Source organism: Carcharodon carcharias, chromosome 9 (assembly GCF_017639515.1).
Source record: "Carcharodon carcharias isolate sCarCar2 chromosome 9, sCarCar2.pri, whole genome shotgun sequence".
NCBI lineage: Eukaryota > Metazoa > Chordata > Chondrichthyes > Lamniformes > Lamnidae > Carcharodon > Carcharodon carcharias.
The window spans coordinates 127,627,210-127,649,820 of record NC_054475.1 but is presented as its reverse complement, the minus strand read 5'-3'; the positions used below and the strand labels follow the sequence as shown (position 1 = coordinate 127,649,820).

The following is a 22,611-nucleotide window of genomic DNA, read 5'->3' as shown; positions in this document are numbered from 1 at the left end:
CAAAAGTGGTGAAGGAGGTATTAAATTGTATGTATGTCAATGTCCATGGTGCAACTCATAAAGTTGGTGAGCTGCAGGTGCAGCTTGCTACATGGGATTATGGCATATGGCTGTATTAAGAGAAAGATGGATCAAACAAGGCCAGGAATAGTTCTTAATATTCCTGGTTACCACATATTCAGGAGTGATAGAAAAAGGGGAGGGAGAGTGGCGGTATTGATGAAGAATGATGTTCAAATTCAAAATGGAATTTCAATTAAGGCCCGCCCAGCGGCCTGCCCAACAGGAAGCTCTATGCGCTTCCTGTGCGGGGGTGGAGGGATTCCCCATCGTCAAAGTGCGCTCTTTCACGCATGTGTGCGAAAGAGCGCACTGCTCCCTGAGACTAAGTGCTGTCTCAGGGAGAGCACTGAATGTTTAAAAAACATTAAGAATAGAGAAAGAAAAGCATCATTAACATGTCCCCCTCATGTGACACTGTCACAAGAGGTGGGACATGTTAATAAACATGAGTGAAACTTTAATAAACTTTTTAAAAACTGAGATGAAACCTCATCCCGCCAGTGGATGAGGTTTTATCTTTTTTCAGAAGCCCACTGGGGCTCCTGGCCTGCCCACCAGCCTTAAGGTTGGAAGGGCAGGTCTTTCAGTGAGCTTAATGATCCTGTCAATGGCCTCAATTGGCCATTGACAGGTCAGCGGGTGAACAGCTGATTTCACTGTCCGCCCGCCTTCCTAAAAATTTAAATGGACCGGGATCACGTCGGGGGTTCCTCCCGATGTCATCCCACGTCATTTTCCCCTCGGCGAGCGGGCCCCACCCCCAAATTGCCGACGGGAAAATTCTGGCCAATATGTCTCCATTCCAACAAGGAAGGAAACAGTGTTGGATTTCGCTCTGGAAAAGGAAGCAGGGCAAACTGGTGCATTTTACAGTAGGGGATCATCTCGCTAACAGTGAGCAGAGCATAATCTGGTTTCACATTCAATTGTGGAAGAGTTAATTTCAGTGATTTAAGAAGGAAGTTAGCACAGGTAAGTTTGGAAAAGGTGATTCCAGAGTTAAGCAATAACAGAGGAATGAAGGGCATTCAGGAAAGATAGTTCAGGTGCAAAACAAGGCATATTCCTTTAAAGAGAAAAGGTAGAGCATCTAATGTATCCTGGATGACAAAGGCAATAAATAAAAGTCAAGATACAACAGAAAAAGGAGGCTCATGACAAATATCAGAAACAGAGTTCAATTAATAACCAGGAAGATTATAGAAGGTACAGCAGGGAATTGATCTGAAGAAAAGTCAATGACCTGAAATGTGGGCATAATATTGTGGCAGCGACAGGGATCTCACCTGCCGCCGGCTGGAGAGCCAGCGAGAGACCTGTGTTGCCACCTTTAGGGAAGGCCCATTGAACCAGAACCAATCAGGCAGTTGTGAGGCAGTTAAGGTAGGACTTTTCCCAGGATCAGGACCCCAGGGGCGGAGGTCCCACCTACGGAGGGCTGCTGGCCAACCAGATGTTGGCATCTCTTCTGCGCAACAGCACCACCGGGGAAGCAGTGGTTGATGTTGGAGCAGCAACCACCAGAGGTCCAGAATCACGGAGCGAGCAAGGCCACAGGTAAGTACTGGCCAAAGGGGTTTTGCAGGGTGGAGGTGATGGGGTAGGGGTTTAGGGGATTGGTAGCAAGGACAGGGTGTGTCTCTCAGCAGGACTCCCCTTCTCAATGCTGGGTCCCTCAATCAGGCACTGAGTGCCTTTGGAGGTGGACAACCCCCACCAGCTGGGAGACGACAAGCAGCCTGCACAAGTTTACTCGTCGTGTTCCCCACGTGGTGACAGATTAATACCAGCGGTGGCAGCATGAGGCCCTTAAGTGTTCATTTAATTGTTCACTTAAGGTTCAATTGGTGGCGGGATGGCAAGGCTAGCCACAGGCTTTCCTGCCCCGGGCTTAATCAAGATGGAGGCAGATATGTGCTCATCAGCCAACCACATACCTGATTAAATGCCCTCCCCACCTTCAAACACATCACTGGAGAGGGCAGATAATTCTGCCCAATAACTCCGTTTCTCTCTCCACAGATGCTGTCTGACCTGCTGAGTATTTCCAGCACTTTTTCTTTTTATGTCAAATTTCCAGCATTCACAGTATTTTGCTTCTGTATTATCCTTTTCTAGTCTAGGAATTCTTATATTCCTTGGGCTCCTTCTCTGTCCTGATGGCAGCAGGAAATAAAGGTTGAGTACCGTAAAGACAGAAGAAAAAATCAAATTTAACCTCAATTCCTTGCAAATTCACTTCTCCATGAAGTACTGATTCTCCTTATATTTCAAATCATGTATGATTGCCTAAAACACAAACTTTGTGTAATGTACAATTTCCTGACAAGAGATGTTTTCTTTTTTCATTTTATTCAGTAAAGTGACTTTGCAGCGTACAAGCTCAATCGATGAGACTGGGGGGATAGTCTGGTACTTAGCCCTCTGTCTGCTTCTGGCCTGGGTAATAGTTGGGATGGCGTTATCTGGAGGAATCAGATCTTCAGGAAAGGTGAAACAATTGTTGATGAATAAGAGTTAAAACTAGTGACAAAGTAAACATTTCAGTAAAAATAAAACTCAAATTTATAAACCATTTGTGAAGTGGGCTTGTTTACCTCTCAGATAATGTTCATAGTGACTCTTTGGGGAGGATGACATCCAAAATTCATGAGTTATGGAGGCCTGAATGGGATGTGAAGATTTTTCTCCTAAGTGAAAGATGGTTTTTTTTTTTTTGCTGCATCCTATACCTCAAACATAATTTTCTGCTGTAACTTGTGAGAAATATGAGCTGATAATAGCATGATGAAGGCAATGTGGCATCTTTATGAATTTTGGGAACAACAGTGTACCTCTATAACCAATAATATTTAAGGATTGAGAAAGAAACAAAGAGAAAACTAAGATGGAGAGTGAATTAGAGAGGTAAATCAGAGTCAAATCAGATACAGAAAGAGAAATAGAGGGAGAGAAAAATTGTATTAAAGGTAAAAAGAGAAAGAAAGGAAAAGTAAGAAAACAAAAAAAATTAAAAATGATATTTTTAAATTTCTAAGAACAATTTATCACCTGAAGGAATGAGACCCCACAGTTTAATTTGTTCTATTTCTGGATCAGAAAACTTGATTGGCATTGGATTAACAAATTGTCACATTGTTAATAAAAAGGTGCTAATTATAAGACTTAAATTCTGTCCTCTCTCTAATGCGCAATTAATGTGTAAATCCAATTAGCTCTTAAAAATAACAGGAGGCTAAGGGCAAGATGGAATTTTTCAAGACAGATAGCAGAGTGGAGTAAATTGATCAGCAAGTTCAGGAGAGTTCTAACTCACAGCTGTTTATCCTGGGACTCGCTGGTTGATTTGCACACAAATAATTGTTTGTTCCATTAACGTATTTTTTCAGCAGGATTTAGCCAAACATCATGCTATTTAAATTCAGTTTAAATATCTAAATCAGTGTTAAATATGCATTCGGAACAGCTATTACTCCTCCAATTATCTTCTGGTCATTCTCTGTTTTATTAGTTTGTCATTCAATTGGATTCAACACTGTAAATGTTGTACCGGCAATACAGGAAAATCTAATAAGTTACTCTCCATGGTCAGGTGGTTTATTTCACTGCAATATTCCCTTATGCGGTTCTGACCATACTTCTAGTCCGAGGTGCTACTCTGGAGGGAGCCTATAAAGGAATTCAATTCTACATTGGAACCCAGTCAAACATCACTAAATTGGGAGACGCTGAGGTAAACATGCCATGATAATCCGTAGAATTTTAACTGTATTCTTCAGTCAAATTGCTTCATGCTTCACTTTTATTTATGTTCCTGGATAATGACAAGTTTGAAGTAAAAGCTGTGTTGCTTTTGCTATTTTCTCCTAAGGGAAAACTAATTTCAGTCATTGCACATTACTAGATAGAAAGAGAAGAAAGTTGCAACTGAAACTTAGGGCAGAATTCTCTGGTTGGGGGGGGCGGGGCCGGGGCCCACTTGCCGACGCTTAAAATGTTGGGCGGGTGTCCCGACGTCACTGCGTTTCATTTAGATTTTCAATTCGGCTGTGCGCCTGCTGAACTGTCAAAGGCCAATTAAGGCAATTTAAATAATTAATTCAATTAGCTGAGCTGCCTGTCCGACCTTAAGGTTGGCAGGCAGGCGAAGAGCCCAGGCAGCCTTCGCTTTTTTCATGAAACCTCATCCATGGGTGGGATGAGGTTTCATGAAGTGTTTTAAAAGTTAATAAAAATTTTAAAAAATAATTCTTTCACATGTCCCAGCTCATGTGACACTGTCACATGAGGGGACATGTTTTAAAAGTTTTTATTTCCCTTTATTTAAATTTACACCATGTCAAACCGATCTCCCTGAGGCACCTCTGCCCGCACAGGGAGCGCTCAGCTCGCCCATGTAAAATGGCGGCGTGTCCCCAATTGGAGGCGCCAATCAGGTTCGTGCCCACCCCCGCACAACCCCCCAATGGGGGGGAAATTCAGCCGATAGCAATAAAAGTTAATGCTTTTAATTTATATTATTTAACATCTAGATGTTTGCAGATGGGATGGAATAAGATAGCAGAAGTGGGCTGAGATAGGATGAAATAATGATGGGATGGAATGGTAGATGATAGAATTGGAAGGGACAGAGCAGGTTGGAACACAATGCAATACCTGCTATATCTTTCTAGTAGCTTGTAAACAATTCACTAATAAAATTGTCGGGCAAATATGTAACTATCTTGTCAATCTATCTGGGGGGTCACAAAGTAACAATTAAGTCAACAATAAATATTTTGACAAGCAATTTATTGAAAATGAGATTTGATTGTTAATTTTAATAAAATTCTGATGGACTTCTGATGCACCTTTGATTTGTGCTGCTTTCAACAAAGGTGACACTAATTAAATTGCTTGAAAACATAGCAGCACAAAGCATTTGAGCTCCTGAAGGGAGTTAGACAGGGAGACAAAATAAATGTCCCTCTGTTTAAGGAAGAATCTATTGGCTAAAGGCATTTCATTCAGTCAGTTTACCATTGAGCTCTGGTGCTAATTCCTACATGTTTCTCATGGTTTTTGCAGTTTTATCTGCCACAGTTCAGCAAACTCATGTAAAAGCTACCACAACTGATTAATTCTACTTTCTATTTCCCAGGTCTGGAAAGATGCTGCAACACAGATTTTCTTTTCACTGTCACTCGCTTGGGGAGGCTTAACAGTCCTGTCATCCTACAACAAGTTCCACAATAACTGTTATCTAGATAGTATCATTGTCTGCGTTGTTAATTGTGCTACAAGTGTGTTTGCTGGATTTGCCATCTTCACCATCCTGGGACACATGGCTCATGTACAAGATAAGCTTGTTTCAGAGGTTGCAAAGTCAGGTACCAACAGAGTCAAGTTTATTGGGCTGAATTTTCCATTGGGCGGGCGGGGCTGACCCAATTGCAGGTGGGCGCAGAGCCAATTGCCGCCGGTGATCCAGGCCGCGCCGCCATTTTGTGTGGGCGGGCCAATTAAGGCCCGCCCAGCGTATTTCACACTCCCTTGGAGAACAGGATTTTTAAAATTGCCGTGGGGTGTCCGCCCACACAGGAGATATTTCAGGGCCAAACATCTGACAGATGTAGTTGACTGTTTCCCTTGACAGCCGGAGTCTCCTTCAGCACTGCACCTCAGTCATATTGAGGTAACTGCTTCGCCGCCTGTATACCCTGACAGCAGGATAGTGGCATCTTCTGCGGCCCCTTCCACCTTGGACAACCTCTTGGACCTGCGCCCCTTGTGCCTGCGCCTGGTCTCCCAAAGGTGGATCCCCTGGAGGTTGATTGTCCACTCCTGGCCTCCTTTTTCTAGCCCTCCCTTGCTCCTCAGAGGAGCTGCCTCCAGTGGAGATGTCAGAACCCATACCCCCAGGCTACATAGAGGCCTCCGGAAAGCTGCAGGCCCGATAAAGATTACTGTCTGCAGACTGGTGAGCTGAAGCTTCAAAGTACAGAGAAAGCTGTTGGAAATCGATCTGAGTTGCTACCAATCACATAGGCAAGTTTAAAACACTTTCTGCAATAAATATTTCACGTAAAACATTAACAACCCCTCTGAGCCCACATATCCCACCTGTGGATGAGGTTTGTCAAAAAGTCACTTACCCGCCTGCCCAAAGCCTGCCTGCAACGCCGTGCGCCGAGCCGAAGATCACGCAGGCACCTCAAAATCAGCGTCGTGCGATGGCGCACGCTGATGTCGGGATGCTCGCTCAACGTCAGCGCACGACATTTTAAGCACTGACGTGCGGGATCCACCACCGGCATGTCAAACATAAAATTCTACCCATTATCTTCTGTTAAAATGTTTCCAAAAGTATAAGATAAAAAACTATCCTTGCTCAACACTCTCAGCTATTCCACTCTGTTGGCACAATCTGCATCAGTAGTTTTGAACTGGAGATAGCTTAACATAAATGTGCTAAAGTTTAAACAAACAACCTCAGCACTATCAAGCTGCTTATAATTCATCAACAGGAATAACCAGAACTGGCAAAAAATATCAACCGGGTCTCACAGTTTTAACCATCTTTAGAATATCAGATTCTCTTTGAAGATTGGGAGACTCAATGGATTAGATACTATTCTTAGTTCTCAACTGGCACAAGTCCAGCTTTCACTGATGGGACTAATGTCTCCCCTGACTGCTGAGTGTAAAAGTCCTACATGGGAAGAGTTTGGGTAGTCTCCATCCTGGTTCTTGTCAGCAAAGGTCCTGAACCACCAAACCAGCACTGAATTAACAGCATCACTCAGAGGGACTCCAGCACAGCTGAGCAATAAGAAAATGTCACACTGCTGCAAGCTCTTCTGAGGGTGGGGCTGAAGCACATTGTTTGGGTAAGGTAGAGACACCTTTACTCTGCAGATAACGGCGATAAAAACTGGCGCCCTTAAATGGAATCCATCACTGACATCACTCATCCTGATGGAAAGAAATCACAAGATCTCAGGCCAAATACACAAATACTGAAAAAAATGTGATACTTTCTGACAATCTGGACTCTGAAGTAATTAATAGGTTTTACATAAATGACATCAGTTTACAGTATCTTTCTTTTAAGTGCCATTAATTGCATCATTTCAATTTCAATCCACTGTCTAGGTTTCGGTTTGGCTTTCATCGCCTACCCAGAAGCTCTTGCACAGTTGCCAGTGGCACCTTTTTGGTCCATTTTATTTTTCTTCATGTTGGTTACTCTGGGACTCGACAGTCAATTTGCAAGTGTAGGTAAGAATGACAATACTTCAATTAACACATTTCTTTCTGTACCTGCCCCTGTCATTTTACTGATCTATGTACATGGACCCCTGAATTTTCTTGTATCTCCATTGTTTCTAGCTCTTCACCAATTAGAAAGTACACAGTTCTACCCCTTTTGGGTCCAAAGTGAATGACCTCACACTTGCTTACAATGAAGGCTATTTGTCACAGTTTGGACCATTCACTTAATCTATTCACTTCTTAATTTTATGCTTTCATTTACATCACTGCAAATGACACAAAGATATGTGGCATTCTAAGTAATGCCACACACCATTTATCACTGACAAACTAGGATATGTGGCTTTATATCCAAAACAAAAACAGAATTACCTGGAAAAACTCAGCAGGTTTGGCAGCATCAGCAGAGAAGAAAAGAGTTGACGTTTCGAGTCCTCGTGACGCTTCAACAGAGCACAGATACACAAATACTGAACAAATTGTGATACTTTCTGACAATCTGAATATCCAGGTCATTAATAAATATGGTGGACAGTTGAGGCCCCACCACAGAATCATGTGGGACCAGCAGTCACATCCTGCCAATTAGAGAATCGTCCCATAATACCTACTCCCTGCTGCCACTCAGTCAATTTCCTGACCAAGTTGATAATTTGCCATAAATTCTATGAATTTCAACTTTAGCTACCAGTCTCTTATGAGGAACTTAATCAAATGCCTTTGTAAGTCCATTTAATAACAATATCGATTCACTTATTCGCTACTGTAGTCACCCTTTCAAAAAATTCAATGAGATTGATCAGGCATGACCCATTACAAATCCATGCTGGTTTTCACTGATCAAATGAAAATATTCAAGATGTTGAGTCACCCTATCCTTAATTATAGTAATTTCCCAAGAACAGATGTTACAGACTGGTCTGTAATTCCTTGATTTCCCCCTCTCACCTTTCTTAATTAGCAGAGTGACGCATAGGATTTTCCAATTGAAAAGAGAGATTCCTGAAATGAGAAAACTTTGAAAGATTATAGCTAGAGTGTCTGCAATGTTCCTTTTAAACCCTGGACTTAGAAACCATCTAGTGTTGAGGATATCACTCTCTAGTGCCATTATTTTCTTCATTATTGATATTTTTAATTGTGGTGAATCTCTGACCCTGATTCAATGCAAATTTCATTGGAATGTCTGACATACTATTGTCTTCATCCGCTGTAAATACAGATGCTAAGTAATATTCAACATGTCTGTAATTTCCTTATTTTCATTGATAATATCACTGCTGTCAGTTTTCAAGTGTCCCACATTGTTCCTGACCACGCTCATCTCTTGTAAAAAAATTTTGTGTTGATTTTGATGCTCCTTCCCAGCTGTCTTCATACGCTCTTTTTGTAGCTTTTACTATCTGATTTGCTGCTTTTGTTGTCTTTTGTATGTTTCCCATTCTCCAGGATCTGTGCTTATTGTTCCATTTTTTTAATACTTTTTTTGGGTTCTCCCTTACCTCTTTCATCATCTATGTCTGTTATTTTTGATAAGTAGAGCTCTTGTCCCTTTCATGTATTAACTGGTTCTGTATCATATTAAATTCTATTTTGAACAGCTCCCATTGATTTTCTTTCCACCTACTCATTAGCAGATTTGTCCAGTTTACTGCAGTCTCCATCTCATCCCATTGAAGGCAACCTTAACTAAATTTAGAATCTTTGAAAACTATTTCACATTTCTCCTTTTCAAACGCAGTATTGGACTCAATATTATGATCACAATAAGATAAATATTTCACATGCCATTTAAGGGTTCACTAAATCTGGCTCATTAATCATTATCAAATCTAATATGGCTTGCCCCCTTATTGGTTTTAGGACATATTAGGCTGAATTTATGTGAGCTACCTGCAGGCAGGAACTTAGTCTCATTGACACAGGTGATCTAGAGCTGCAATACCCTACACTGAAAAATTTCTTGAACATTTGGCCTTCTCTCCACTATGACACAGCAGCACTAACCTCTTTGAGGAGCTCACTGTGAATTGTTTCAAGGCATGGCATGAGAATGGAAGCAATGAAGTTATCAATCTACCTCAGGGATAAATCATATGATTCCTGTGCTCCTGATGCAAATACAAGTTAAACACAGAACCGTGTTGTGGTGATATTGTGCTTCTTGTAAAGGGCTGTCAGCCTAATTCAATCTCTCCAATGCTTCAGGAAGTGGACTCATAGTTGGAAGACACGATCCTCACCAACTCCTCTGCTCCATTGGTGTATTTTACTGGGCTTTATAAATTATTAATTAATCACTGATCCCATTTACCTTTTTCTTTCATCAGAAATAGTTATAACGACGTTGCTGGACCAATTCCCCAATTATCTAAGAGCAAAGCGCTTTTGTTTGACATATGGTGTTTGCTTGATACTTTTTCTCATGGGCCTTATATGTGTAACACAGGTATGCTGTCTTTTAATAGTGTGCATTGTTACCACGTGTAGTGCTGCTTATAACTCTATGTAATCTGTAATTTCACAGGATTCAGTGATTAGGAAAGATCTTGAATGATGGTCCTGTTTTTTCCAGCTATTTAGTATTATGCAGTGATGGTGTGGGAGTAACTGACTCAGCCTTCTCCTCTGCTGTTACTAAATACAAAGCCTGGAAACTCACCTTGGATATCACACTGTGAATCAAACTTACATAGGCCCAGACTTTCACCACAATGGAGAGCCTCTTTGTTGTGGTGAAAATGGTGGACGAGCCCAGAAATCCGAAGTCCCACTCTGAACAAGGCACTTCCTATCTTCGCACAGGCAGGACTGAAGTTGGGCCAGGGTTCATGCATGCGCTGTTTATGGAGGCAGCTGGCCATTTAAATCATCAGCTGCCTCCACTGAATTGGGATTTTGGTAGGCCCGAAGTGAGAAACCCGATGTGTGCAGATTTGATCAGGTAAGAGCTGGTCTGAATTTGGTGGATTCGTTTGGATAGCCAGGATACCCCTTTGGAGAGATAGGTGACCCCGTTGGATATGATCCCGGGACACCTTTGGGTGTTTGTGCGTAAAAAGTGCATAAACTTATTGGAGCTGTCAAAGAACTGTCAAAACTCATTAGAACTGTCAACGCTGTCAATGGATTTAACTCTGCTGGGTTTTAATTTTAAAAACAGCCTGGGGTTAAAAATAATCAGTGCTTGACATCTCATTCTGTCTACTGGCATAAACCTTAGGGTTATCATTATAGGATTTTGTGCTGTATGACTGATTTTACAGCCTAACATTATCACAGTGGCATGCCTGTTAAGTGAGCAGTTTGATTGACAGCCCCGACTGGTTATAGAATGTGAATGTTTGTTTTCATAAGAGATTAGTTGAAGGAATTTCATGTATTGAATGTTTTTATCAATGAGAGTGTTTCTTTTTAATAACTATGTTATTAACAGACATTTAACTTTATTTTATGTCAGCATGGCTCCTGCGATATACCCATGGTGGATACTAGGTGAGCTGGCATGTAAGGGGATAAGGCCAAAGGGTGATGAGTGGGGGCATTTGTTGGCATGAGTGGACACTAAGTTGGCATATGGGCCTAAAAAGGGCCCTTGGGTTGTGGGGGGCATTAGGAATATGAAGGACCTTGGGGGATGGATCAAAGGGGGTATGAGGGAGCATAGAGGTAGGGAGAGGTGCGTGGCTTGCCATAGTTGTTATGAGGGGCTATGGGGTGGGGGGGGCATGAAGTGGCATAGGTTGGTATGGATGGGGCATGGGAGTGTTTCGGGGTGGTGAGAGGGGTGAGGGCTGGAGTGCTGTCTTTTGTTTTGATCAGTTTTTTATTAAACTCAGCTAAGTGCCAGAGCACAGAGGCAGGCCTTCTGCCCAGCCCACCTCTACACCCAGCAGTCTCTGCACTCGTTCTGGAGGAAGTGGGCCCGACTTCCAGTCCAGCCTGCATACCCTCCCCTCCCACCCTGAATGAAAATCAGAATTGTGGGTGGCTATAAAGGTCAGGCTTGTAGAACTGGGAATTCTCCCAACTCTACACATCTGACAAAGGAGTGAAAATCTGGGCCATGGTGTTCGTTTCAGATCACCAGAATATGTTGGAAACATTTTCTTTCTGTTTAGGGTTGCCCAAAGTTTCATTTCCCTCATTTGGAAACACTCTCAGTGATGAGTCAGAAGGTGGTGGTTCAAACTGAAACTGAGAATTGAAACGCATATTCTAGGCTGAAGTATCAGCCGAGTAGCTGTGGGATTGCTGCATTGTCATGGGTGCTGTCCTTTGCAGGAGATACTAAACTAAGAACTGTCTACCTGCTTAGGTGGAAGTTGAAAATTCCTTTAAAGCTTTTAATGAATTTTCCTGCAACACCAACACTAAAAGTTCATTTTATTGCTGAAAGTGGAATTTTGCTGTCTAGAAAGTCCTGCTTGATTTTCTTTCATAACCATGGTAACTGCACAAAATAAATTATTAGTGTCCAATTTCAAACAGTAGATAGATTCGTTGAGGTGGATCAGAGCTATTACACTTTGTGGTTATCACAAAGCATAACTGATAATTTTGACAATTTCTGAGATTTTCCATGCCAACATTGGTCCTAATGGAGTGAAGGACCTTGTCTAGTAGCAGATGCAAATAATCTCGCTTGCTGATGAACGTGGGTGTAGATAATTAAAGCAGACTAATCAAAAGGTTATTTTTGCAATATATACCTGAAGAGATGGGCAACAAAATATTTGTTTAGAACTGTAGGAGACATGGACAGTAGTGGGTTGGAGAGAATCAGCCGAATCTTTGTTCTGGGATTACGGCCCCGCATCACATCGGCACCTGATGTCCGACCCAATTTTTAATAAGCCGGTGTGAGCTCACCATCCAATTTAGGATAGCAGGCAAGTTTCTGAGGCTGGAGGGCCAATAAGATGTCCAATAGCACTGTTGAATCGGCTGCCCTATCTTCAGAGGTAAATGCTGCCGATGTAGATAGGAGAGAGAGAGAGAGACTGCCCTTATAAATGGGGGTGCTGTCTGAAGATGTTTTATAAAATTTTAAATTCAAAGCAGCCACAGCTGCCAGACTGTCACTCTCATCAGTGCGGGGGTGGGGGTGGGCGGCGATGCTGTGGCATGGCAAGGCAACACAGACTGAAGGAAGTACACAAGCACATGCCAGGAAGGGAGGAATGGTGAGGGAGTTTGGAGAGTAAGGGGAACAGCTTGGAAAAGCTTGTCAAAAGTGAACATTCTTCTGCAACTGAGACTGTTCAGCAGCAGCTCCATTGACATGCTTGGAGTCAGGTCATTTCTGGCCGCTCAAGCAACGAGAAAGAATGAATGTGTCACCAAATGCCCCAGAACTTTTCCGCCATCCCCCCAGACACAGGCTGCAAATTAACGTGCATTTTAGGGGACAGCAGAACAATTGGCCGACTGGGAATCCCCTTGCAAAAGGTGGCCATGGTGCAGTCACTGATGGAAGTGCTCAGAGCCCCTTGCAATGTCTTTATTAAGGTTTGGACCAATGTCCCTCATGGTTCAAGCCAACAGCTCAGCCTTGCAGTTCAGGTTAGGAGAATGCCTGCATCTGAGCTGAGAGCACAGCATACAGTCCAATGGCCAAAGCTGCCGCCAATCAGTCGAGAGGGGCGGAGGTAAGTGGGTTTTCGGACAGCATTGAAGCGCACTACACACTAACTATCCAAGTAGTAGCCAGCATTCTGCTGGATGTGTGGATGACTTAACCAAGAGAGGTCCTTAGGACACACACGCTAACCAACGCGTCTCTCTCTTTGATCCTGCAGGAGGAGAACATCAGGAGTATGGAGCCTGGAGATTTAGTGGCATACTTCATGACTTACAGAGAGCAGAGAAGAAGGAGAAGAGAGTGACGGAGGCACCTAGCTCGCCAATGGGAGGAGCACCACCCTCAAAATGAAGGCGCAGCAGGGCCTTACACGTATGCAACTGAGTGTGCACAGAGAGCCGTCAATTGTAGGTGCCTCGCTAGACCCAGGGTCTATAGATGGCATTTATCATTCCTGCACATGACTTAGAACCAGTATTACTGAAGACTGCACATGTCTAGGGAACTGAACATATGCCACCTGCAGCAGGATTTGATGACATCCACTGCCAGTGACCGTTAAAGTGTCCGCGGCAGTCAGTTTTTACGCCAATGTTTCCTTCCAGGGCTCCACAGGTGACCTGTGCAGGATCTCGCAAGCCTCTACCCACAACTGCACCCAGGAGGTTATGGACTCCATCTTCACAAAGGCGCAGAACTTTGTGCATTTCAACCGGGATCAGAAAAGCCAGGAAGCAAGAGCGCTGGAATTTGTGGCAATCTCAGGTTTCTCAACTGCACTCACGTGGTGCTTAGATCTCCATGGTAACAAGCAGTCAACTACGTCAACCACAAGGGCTTCCACTCGCTGAATATTCAGCTGGTGTGGGACTACCACAAATGCATCCTACAGACCTGCACATGACCCCCATGGAACATGCATGACTCCTACTGCCTTAGCTGAAGACTGTGCATATCAAGGGAACTGGTCAGTCACATATGGCACTTGCTGCAAGATTTGGTGCCATGGGGACATGGAGGGCATCCACTGCCAGTGGCGGTGAAAGTGATGATGGCGCTCAATTTTTAGGCATCCAGGAGGTCACAGATGCCATCTTTGGGAAAGCACAGAACTATGTGCATTTCAACCAGGACCAGGCAACCCAGGAAGCAAGAGTGCTGGTATTTACAGCGATCTCTGGTTGTCCATAGGTGCAGGGTGCCATCGACTGCACTCACATCCCTGACATCTTCCAGGATCCACAGAGGCTTCAGGGTTGGCTCCTCAGACAGAGGACGTGGCTGATGAAGTCTGTGCGGCGGTCTCGGGCTGCAGCAGAGAGACGATATAACAAGGCTCATGCTGCAGCCTGGACTTTGGTGAAGGTAGGCATATTGAAAATGAGGTTCCGGGGCCTCGACAGGTCCGGTAGAACACTGCAATACAGTTCCCAGAGGGTGTCGCGCATCATCGTAACTGGCTACGCGCTACATAACTTGCCATTGCAATGGGGGGCGGGGAGGACGTGGCTGAGGAGGAGATGGAAGAGCTGCACAACAAGAAGGACATCGAAGAGGATAAGGGTGATGAAGCCCTCGAAGGTAAGGATACCGGCAATGAGGCCATCACACTGGCCAGACAAGGCAGGTGCACTTAGGAGGCCCTCATAGCTGCAAGATTCATGGAGGATGATGCCGTGAGGGCAGTCCTGACATCCTCATCTTGTATCTGTGAACATTTGACTCCACATTTGGTAGCACATGTATCCTCTGTGCTCAGGGTCATGTCATGAAGACGCAACACAGGCCCTAATAGTCGCCCTTGTTCAGAGGGTATTTTTAAGAGTCATTGCTGTGGGTCTGGGGTCACATGTTACCAGACCAGGTAAGGACAGCAGATTTCCTTCTCTAAAGGGCATGGGTTTTAATTCCAGATTTTTATTGGATTTAAATTTCACCATCTGCCGTGATGGGATTTGAACCCAGATCCCTGGAGCATTACTCTGGGCCTCTGGAATACTAGCCCAGTGGTAACACCACTATGTCACCGCCTCCCCTTAGTACAGTATTACCTTATCAAGCCCTTTAATTGGCCTAATAAGCTTCTTTCTGCTTGTGGGCAGTTACCTATCACCACCTCCCAGCCCTGCCTGAATGAAAATGGCCCAGAGATGGGATCATGTCCAATACCCCAGCTAGTAGCAGGAAATTGCTGATCTGCCCACCTCTGGTGTTTCCTCCGCTCCCCCCCCCCCGCCACCGCCCCACTTATGCAAACAAAAATTCTGTCCAATGTCTCAAAAACTTTAACAGTGCAGTCAACTTTGGGCTGGCTGGTTTGTGGAGAAATGTGTTGCCTTTTCTTGTACAGAGAAATCTTATTTTGAATAACAGTTTTATACTTCTCTCTTACAGGCTACTTTCTAATATTTCATTTCTTTTCAGGCTGGGATTTACTGGATCAATTTAATTGACCATTTCAGTGCTGGATGGGGAGTTCTTGTAGTTGCTATCATGGAATTCACTGGTCTAAGCTGGATCTACGGTAAGTGCCGCAGGAAAAGCACAAACAAAGAAAATAGTTTTTAAAAAATACTTCATTGGGTCCTTGTTTTTCAAAAGAAACATGACAAATTAATAGGTTGCGATGATATAGATTTCACCTTCAATGATGACTGAAAATTCAGGTTATCCCATTGCCTGTCAAATCTTTCCCCATTTAGATCCAAACACCATTATGAGATCAGCAGTGCCTTCTGCATCCTTCAATCCTTTCCTTTGTTGGGGTACAAGCTGGTTGTTGTTGGAGGAAATTTTGCTGTAGCCATTTTCACGCTAATTGCTGATTGGAATGTTGTTCAGACGTTTTCACCCTGAGTTGTTTACCACCTGACTTGGTCAGTTACCACCTTCTTCAAACCCTCAAGCTAAATGGAACAACAGGACAGGTTCTGCTTCAATGTGTTCCTGATGTTTATTGGATCCATCTTCTATTGTTCAGCAGAGGACAGGGGACTTACTTTGATTGTCCATCCTCCCCCATTCTGATAACAGGGCCTCGCCATCTCAGCACAGGTCTGAAACAGGAGTTTTTCTATAGTGAGTTCTTCAGGATTTGTACAAATATTTGACTTTTACAGGTAATCAGGTTTGTGACAGGGAACAATTTACTCATTCTGTTTGAAATCCTGACACCATTTAGAGGACACCATTTAAAAATAAGGGGCCTCCCAATCAAGACTGAGATCAAGAGAATTTTTTTCTTTCAGAGGGTCATTATCCTTTGGAACTTTTGACCCCAGAGAGTGGTGGAGGCAGGGTCATTGAGTATTTTTAAGGCAGAGGTAGATAGATTATTGACTAACAAGGGAGTAAAAGAATATCGGTGGTAGGTAGAAATGTGGAGTTGAGGCCACAATCAGACCAACAAAGATCTTATTGAATGGCGGAGCAGGGCTTGAAGGGCTGAATGGCCGACTTCTGCTCCTGATTTGTATGTTCATATATTCTACATAAACAAACTGTCCTGAAGCCTGGACAAACCAAGTGATTGTGTCTCTGCTTTCTTGCTGCTCACAGGCATGAACAAATTCATCAAGGACATTGAGGTGATGATTGGGGAAAAGAAGTGGCTGTTCTGGCTGTGGTGGAGAATGTGTTGGATTTTTATCTCCCCGGTTTTGCTGGTGGTAAGGAGATGTTACATCATCTAGTGATTTAAACTGAAAATAATCAAGCTGCAGATAGCCCCTCACTCTGTTTCTGATCTCATTTTGTGCAATCATTTCATTCAGGTAGTCTTAATCTGGTCCTTGGTAACATTCGCTGTTCCAACATATGGACCTATTCCGTACCCTGGCTGGGCAATAGCACTTGGCTGGTGTATGATAACCTTCTGTATTATATGGATCCCCATTGTAGCCATTGTGAAAATTGTCCAGGCTGGGGGTTCCAACTTATGGCAGGTAAGAAAACACTGATCTATTTTAAAAACTGAGAGAATTTTCCATTTAGAGGTGCAGATGTCAGAGCGGCATAATGAAAATACAGCCTGAACTAAATTGTGCCTTGGTTACAACTTCCGAAGAGCGTCTTCTAACATTCACTCACTCATTTACTCACATGCACACTACCAACCAATGCTTTTGATTAATGGAATTTAAAACTTAGCACCAATTTTGGACAATGTTATTGTAGGCTCACAAGCAATAGTTATTGGATTGAAGTTCTACCTGATTTTATCCTTGTAACCATCAGAAGTAACATTATTGCATCCTATTAATCCCAGTGTTCAAACTGACTGAGGCACTCTTTCTTTTATATAGTACCTCTCAGAACTTCACGATGTCCCCAAGCACTTTATTCCCATTGAAGTGTAGTCACTGCTGTAATGTAGAGAAACCTGACAGCCAATTTACACACAGCAAGTTTCCACAAACTGCAACAGGATAAATGAAGAAATAGTTCCATGAGATCTTTTACATCCATGCGAGAGGGAATACAAGTGCTCCATTTAACACCCCATCAAGAAGATAGCAGTTTTGATAATGCCATGATCCTTCAGTATTGTACTGAAATGAAAGCCTAGGTTATTTACCTGAGGTAGACTGAAGTTTGAACTCCTGACTTTCAGGCTCAGAGCTGATGGTGCTACCATTGAGTTATAGCTAATAGTTGCCTCCAAGTCTTTTGACGCATTAGACATAGTTCATATTCAGTAAATTCAGAAAGCATTTAAGTATATTAGTTGATCTCCCATAGTGTAGCATCTGGGGAGTCAAAATCAAGATCTGTCCTCAGATGATGAAAGGTTAGAGGGCAGGGAATAAATGGACCAGAACAAAAACATATGATTCAGCCTCCATTTTAAAGTTGTATATTCTGAATTTAATTTTACATAATTTGGATTTAATATTACTTATGGTCCCATATTTATATTTATAACTCTTAGCACAGTCACAAATGACACCCTAGTTGATTGTGACATAGGTAAACAAGTAAAGAGGGCATTCAGTAGAGCACATACCTCTGCCACATTGTTAACCTAACATTATTACAAGTATGTAGATTTTCTGAGACTTTTCCCTGCCTGCATGATGCTCTGTAACTACAAAGCTGAAAAAAATATTTTTATTAAGAAATTTCATCTCGTTGAGGAGGCTTCAGGCTAATCCACATCCAACAACCTGCTCTGAAAACTCTGCTCATATTCTGACTACTGTGACAAATTCCACCACAGCAACTGAGGAAATCCACATAAAAGAGAAAGCCAATTTGCTCCATCTCCCAATGTTAATGGATCCTTTAAAAAAAATCCTTACCCTTCTCAACCTGTATGTAGCCTTGGACATGACTGACCATGAAATTCTGCTTTGGCGCCTGTACACTTTCATCCAGCTAGGTGGGACTGCACACCCCTGGTTCTATCCTTACCTGGCCTAGTCGCAACCAGAAAATTACTTGCAATGAATTATCTTTCTACTCCTGCATCATTGCCTTTGGTATCGCCACTCCCCCACCCACTTTATGAAATCTACATGCTCATCCCACCCACCACTGAAAACACTCACCATTACTTTCCAAATGTATATGGACGATAGCCAGCTCAATGAACCTCCATCTCGTTTGATTCCTCTATTGTCTCTAAATTGCCAGATTGCTTGCCCTACATCAAGCAAAAATGTCCCACAACTAAATAATGGGAAGACATATGCTATTGTCTTCAGTCCATGTCACAAATTCCATTCCCCTGTCACCGAATCCATCCACCACCCTGGCAACTGTCTGAGGCTGAACCACAGTATGTACCCTTGAAGTTATATTTGGCTCTGAGATGACTTTACTATCACATATCCAATCCATCACTAAGACTGTCTATTTCCACTTCTATAACATCACCTGACTGTGCCCTTGAAGGCAAATTCGATGGATCTTGGCCTTTCCATTCCTGACTCCACTCTGGGCATTTCTCTCATTGTTTGCCCCACCATTGTCAGCACAGCATTTGGCCATTTGGATACTGCTCTCCAGCATTCCCTCCCTAAACATATCTTTTTTCAGAAAAAACTCTTCAGACCAAGCTTTTGATCAGCTTTCCAAATCTCTCCCTTCCTGGCCCAGTGCCCATCTTCTATACGTCTTCTGTGGAATGTTTTGAAACTTTTTTCTCAACATCAAAGATACAATGTAAATGGAAGTTGGTGTGATGAATGGGCAAGAGAGAGGGAGCTTTGTGGAGATAAGCAACAGCATGTCAACAGGCCTTTTGTTAACATACTGGAATAAATTGCAGTTTGTCTAGTAACAATAGTACATAAGAAACTGGCACAGGTCATTCAGCCCCTCAAGCCTGTTCTGCCATCCAATTAGATCATGTCTGCTCTGTATTTCAACTCAATTTACCCACCTAGGTTCCATATACCTTAATACCCTTACCTAATGAACATCTATCAATCTTAGTTTTGAAATTTTCATTTGACACAGCCTGAACAGATTTTTGGGTGAGAGTATTACAGATTTCCACTGACTTTTTTTTTGTGAAGAACTGTTTCTTGATATCACCTATGAATGGCTTAGCTCTAATTTTTAGGTATGCCACTTGTTCTGGACTCCCTTACCAGAAGAAATAGTTGTTCTCTGTCTACTGTATCCTATCCTTTAATCATCTTAAGCACGTAGAAGTTGAAGAGGTGATTTAATCTATATTAAGGAGAATGCACGCCCAGTTTATGCAATCTGTCCTCATAATTTAACCTCTTTAGACCTGTTATCAGTCCGATTAGCATCGAGGCAGGATTTTGCCCTTGGTGGGAGTGCTCAGCAGGGACAGGATGGGGTGGTCGGGAAACCAATGGCCGCCGCAATTGGCTCCACACCACGATTTCATACAGGCAGGGCCCATCCTGCGTGGATCGCAAGCAGCAGCGCTCAGCGCTGCCTGTGTGGCTGGGGGGAGGAGGGTATGCGAGCCTAACACACAGTTCACGAATGCGCAAGAAAGAGCGTTTCAATCTTCCTGAGACATAGAGCTACCTCAGGGAGATTGAAGCACGTAAAAGATATAAAGAGAATAAAAATTTAATAAAACATGTCCCCTCATGTGACTGTCACATGTTCTGGGACATGTTTTTAATTCAAAAATAAAGTTTTTATTTAATGTTTCTTTGCTTTAGGAAACCTCATCCCACTCGTGGATGAGGTTTCCTAACACTTGGCCTTTTTGCCTGCCCGCCAACTGTTAGGGTAAATCTGAATTTAATTAGATTGTTAATGGCATTAATAGGCCTTTTAATTATCGTGGGCACGCAGCCGACTCCGGCGCATGCCGATGACATCGGGACACATGCCCGACGTCATCGTGTCATTTTATGCTTGGGCGTGTCGGGCACGCACCCACATGCTGACCGTAATATTCTGCCCGAGGTTATTTTTCCAGCTCGGTGTTAATGATGACTAAAAATAAAACAGAAATTGCCAATAATGTAATTTTCTTTTCACAGAAAGTTGTTGCAGCCTCCAAGCCAACTCCAGACTGGGGTCCATTCTTGGAACAACACAGACAGGAAAGATACAACACTAATCATGATACTTCACGAACTAGTGTATCTGAAATGGAAAAACTTTAGGGGACATTTTCAGTTCAATTTATAAACATCAGCTCAATGTCAAATACATTTAAAAGAAAATGTGTTGTTTTAAAATAACTGGAAATGTTTCTCCACGCAAATCTTTCAAAACACAGGGGTAATTAAAAAATGCTCTGGGTTTTTGCCAACATGTACCAATTCCTGATAAATGGTCCGAGTATCCAATGGCAAATCATATGGAGCCACTTGGCTGAATTCCCATCGTGCACTCCTAATGAGCAAGGCTCTATGCTAGAAGCATACATTCATTAAATTACCCCCTTTTAGTTTTACTGAAAAACATTTTGTCTATAAAAATTCTTAAGGGGGAATGGGGAAATTTAAACAGTGACTATGACTCTGCTATTATGTCAGAGACATGTTCTGTGTGGAGTTGAGAGGCGTGGCATGGGGTAGTTGTGGGGGTGAAGTTAAGGACTAAAAGCCCACAAGCACAGGTTGCCCGAATGTCATGGGGCAGGAATTTCTCCCCATCGGGGGCGTAGTTGAAGCACGGGTGCGCGGAGATGCGCCTCCGATTGGCGCCCCCAATCGGGCGTACCGCCATTTTACATGGGTGGGCCAATTAAGGCCCACCCAGCGTGACGTCCACACGGAAGCACTATGTGCTGCCTGTGCAGGTGGGGGGGGATTCCCTAAACCCAAGAGTGTGCTCTTTCGCGCATGCGCACAAAAGAGTGCACTCATCTCCCTGAGGCTAAGTGCTGCCTCTACTGTCAAAAATATTAAAAATAGGAAAAAAAAATTCCCTGACATGTCCCCTCATGTGACACTGTCACATAAGTTGGGACATGTCCATAAATTTTTTTAAAAACTTTTAAGTAAATTTTTTAAAACCTACGTGAAACCTCATCCCACCTGTGGATGATGTTTCATGCTTTTTCTAATTCCCACCCCCTGCCTACCAACCTTAAGGTTGGACGGGCAGGTTCATTAATTAGTTCAATGACTCTGTCAATGGCTTCAATTGTTCAATGTCTCTGTCAATGGCCTCAATTGGCCATTGACAGGTCGGCGGGCACAAAGCTGATTTTGCTGAGCCCCCGCCTACTTGAAAATTTAAATGGGGTGCGATGACATCAGGAATTCCGCCTGACGTCACCGCGGGTCATTTCACACATTGGCAAGCGGGCCCCATTCGCCGATAGGAAAATCCTGCCCGTGCAGTTTTTAACTGGAAGACATCTTTATTTTTCTGTGCACACAGCTTGAGTGACAGGCTGAATGCCTGTTAGGTGGGAAAGCCTGCAGCACAAGATGGCAGCCATGCCAAGAGCCAGTAGAATTAGTGCAGAGATTAGGAGAGATGGTGAGGCAGGTGGTGGTCAAGGGAGGGGGTGGATTCCAAGTGTAGGAGGCAGGTCCAATTGCGGTGGAGGAGGGAGAGGTCAGACAGATCACAGGGTGGTTTACTGGTAAGTTTGCTGACCCTGAGGAAATGCATCTACCCCTCCTGGCCTACAAGCAGTGCCGTGAAGGCATTTGCTGAGGCCAAGGAAACCCATCCAAACCATTGTTAAAAATGGAATCACTGTTGAATTGAAGGCCCGTGGCCTCATTAAAATACCTAAATAGCCAACTCATCTTTAGAGCAGATTGGTCACCAACCCCTTGCCCCACCTCCATAGAAACTAGAAATGGACAGCCTCAAGTGGGCTCAGTTCCTATTTCAGACGTAAACCCCACCTGAACCCCCAAACCCTCCCAATTGGGGATATAAAATTATCCCCACTAATTTCAGCACTCTATAAGGATTTAAAATTGTGTTTCTGTCTCAAATATTCATATTTCAAGATACAGGTGTATCTCGAAAATTCTTACTTAACACTGATAATTCTTTGGGAGTGAAAGTACAAAATCTTCTACTGTAAATGTAAAAAGATTCACGCAATGGAGATAAATTCATCTGTTAAACTGCTGCGATCTCTTTTTTATGGAGCTGCTTAAGTGACAGCCTGTTTGGCTGAACAATAACTGTGATCTCCATCCCTGATTTTGCTTGCAATTCAACATGGGCATTGCTCCAATATCACAATCCACTAGGGGTGCAACAAAGTCGACAAGTTAGGTGCATTCTCCTAGTCC

At 43.2% G+C, this 22,611-nt stretch overlaps 1 protein-coding gene across 1 annotated transcript in view; it reads left to right on the top strand.

The window, feature by feature from the left end:
- The window catches only part of LOC121282467 (sodium- and chloride-dependent neutral and basic amino acid transporter B(0+)-like), a 45,048-nt gene extending 24,543 nt beyond the window's left edge, over positions 1 to 20,505 (top strand). The window contains exons 5-13 of the mRNA XM_041196170.1: positions 2,422 to 2,554; positions 3,656 to 3,796; positions 5,204 to 5,432; positions 7,198 to 7,323; positions 9,648 to 9,766; positions 15,326 to 15,425; positions 16,460 to 16,569; positions 16,675 to 16,845; positions 20,380 to 20,505. Coding sequence (XP_041052104.1) covers positions 2,422 to 2,554; positions 3,656 to 3,796; positions 5,204 to 5,432; positions 7,198 to 7,323; positions 9,648 to 9,766; positions 15,326 to 15,425; positions 16,460 to 16,569; positions 16,675 to 16,845; positions 20,380 to 20,505 — 1,255 coding nt within the window. The remainder of the gene's footprint in view (positions 1 to 2,421; positions 2,555 to 3,655; positions 3,797 to 5,203; positions 5,433 to 7,197; positions 7,324 to 9,647; positions 9,767 to 15,325; positions 15,426 to 16,459; positions 16,570 to 16,674; positions 16,846 to 20,379) is intronic.
- The last annotated feature ends 2,106 nt before the right edge of the window (positions 20,506 to 22,611 follow it).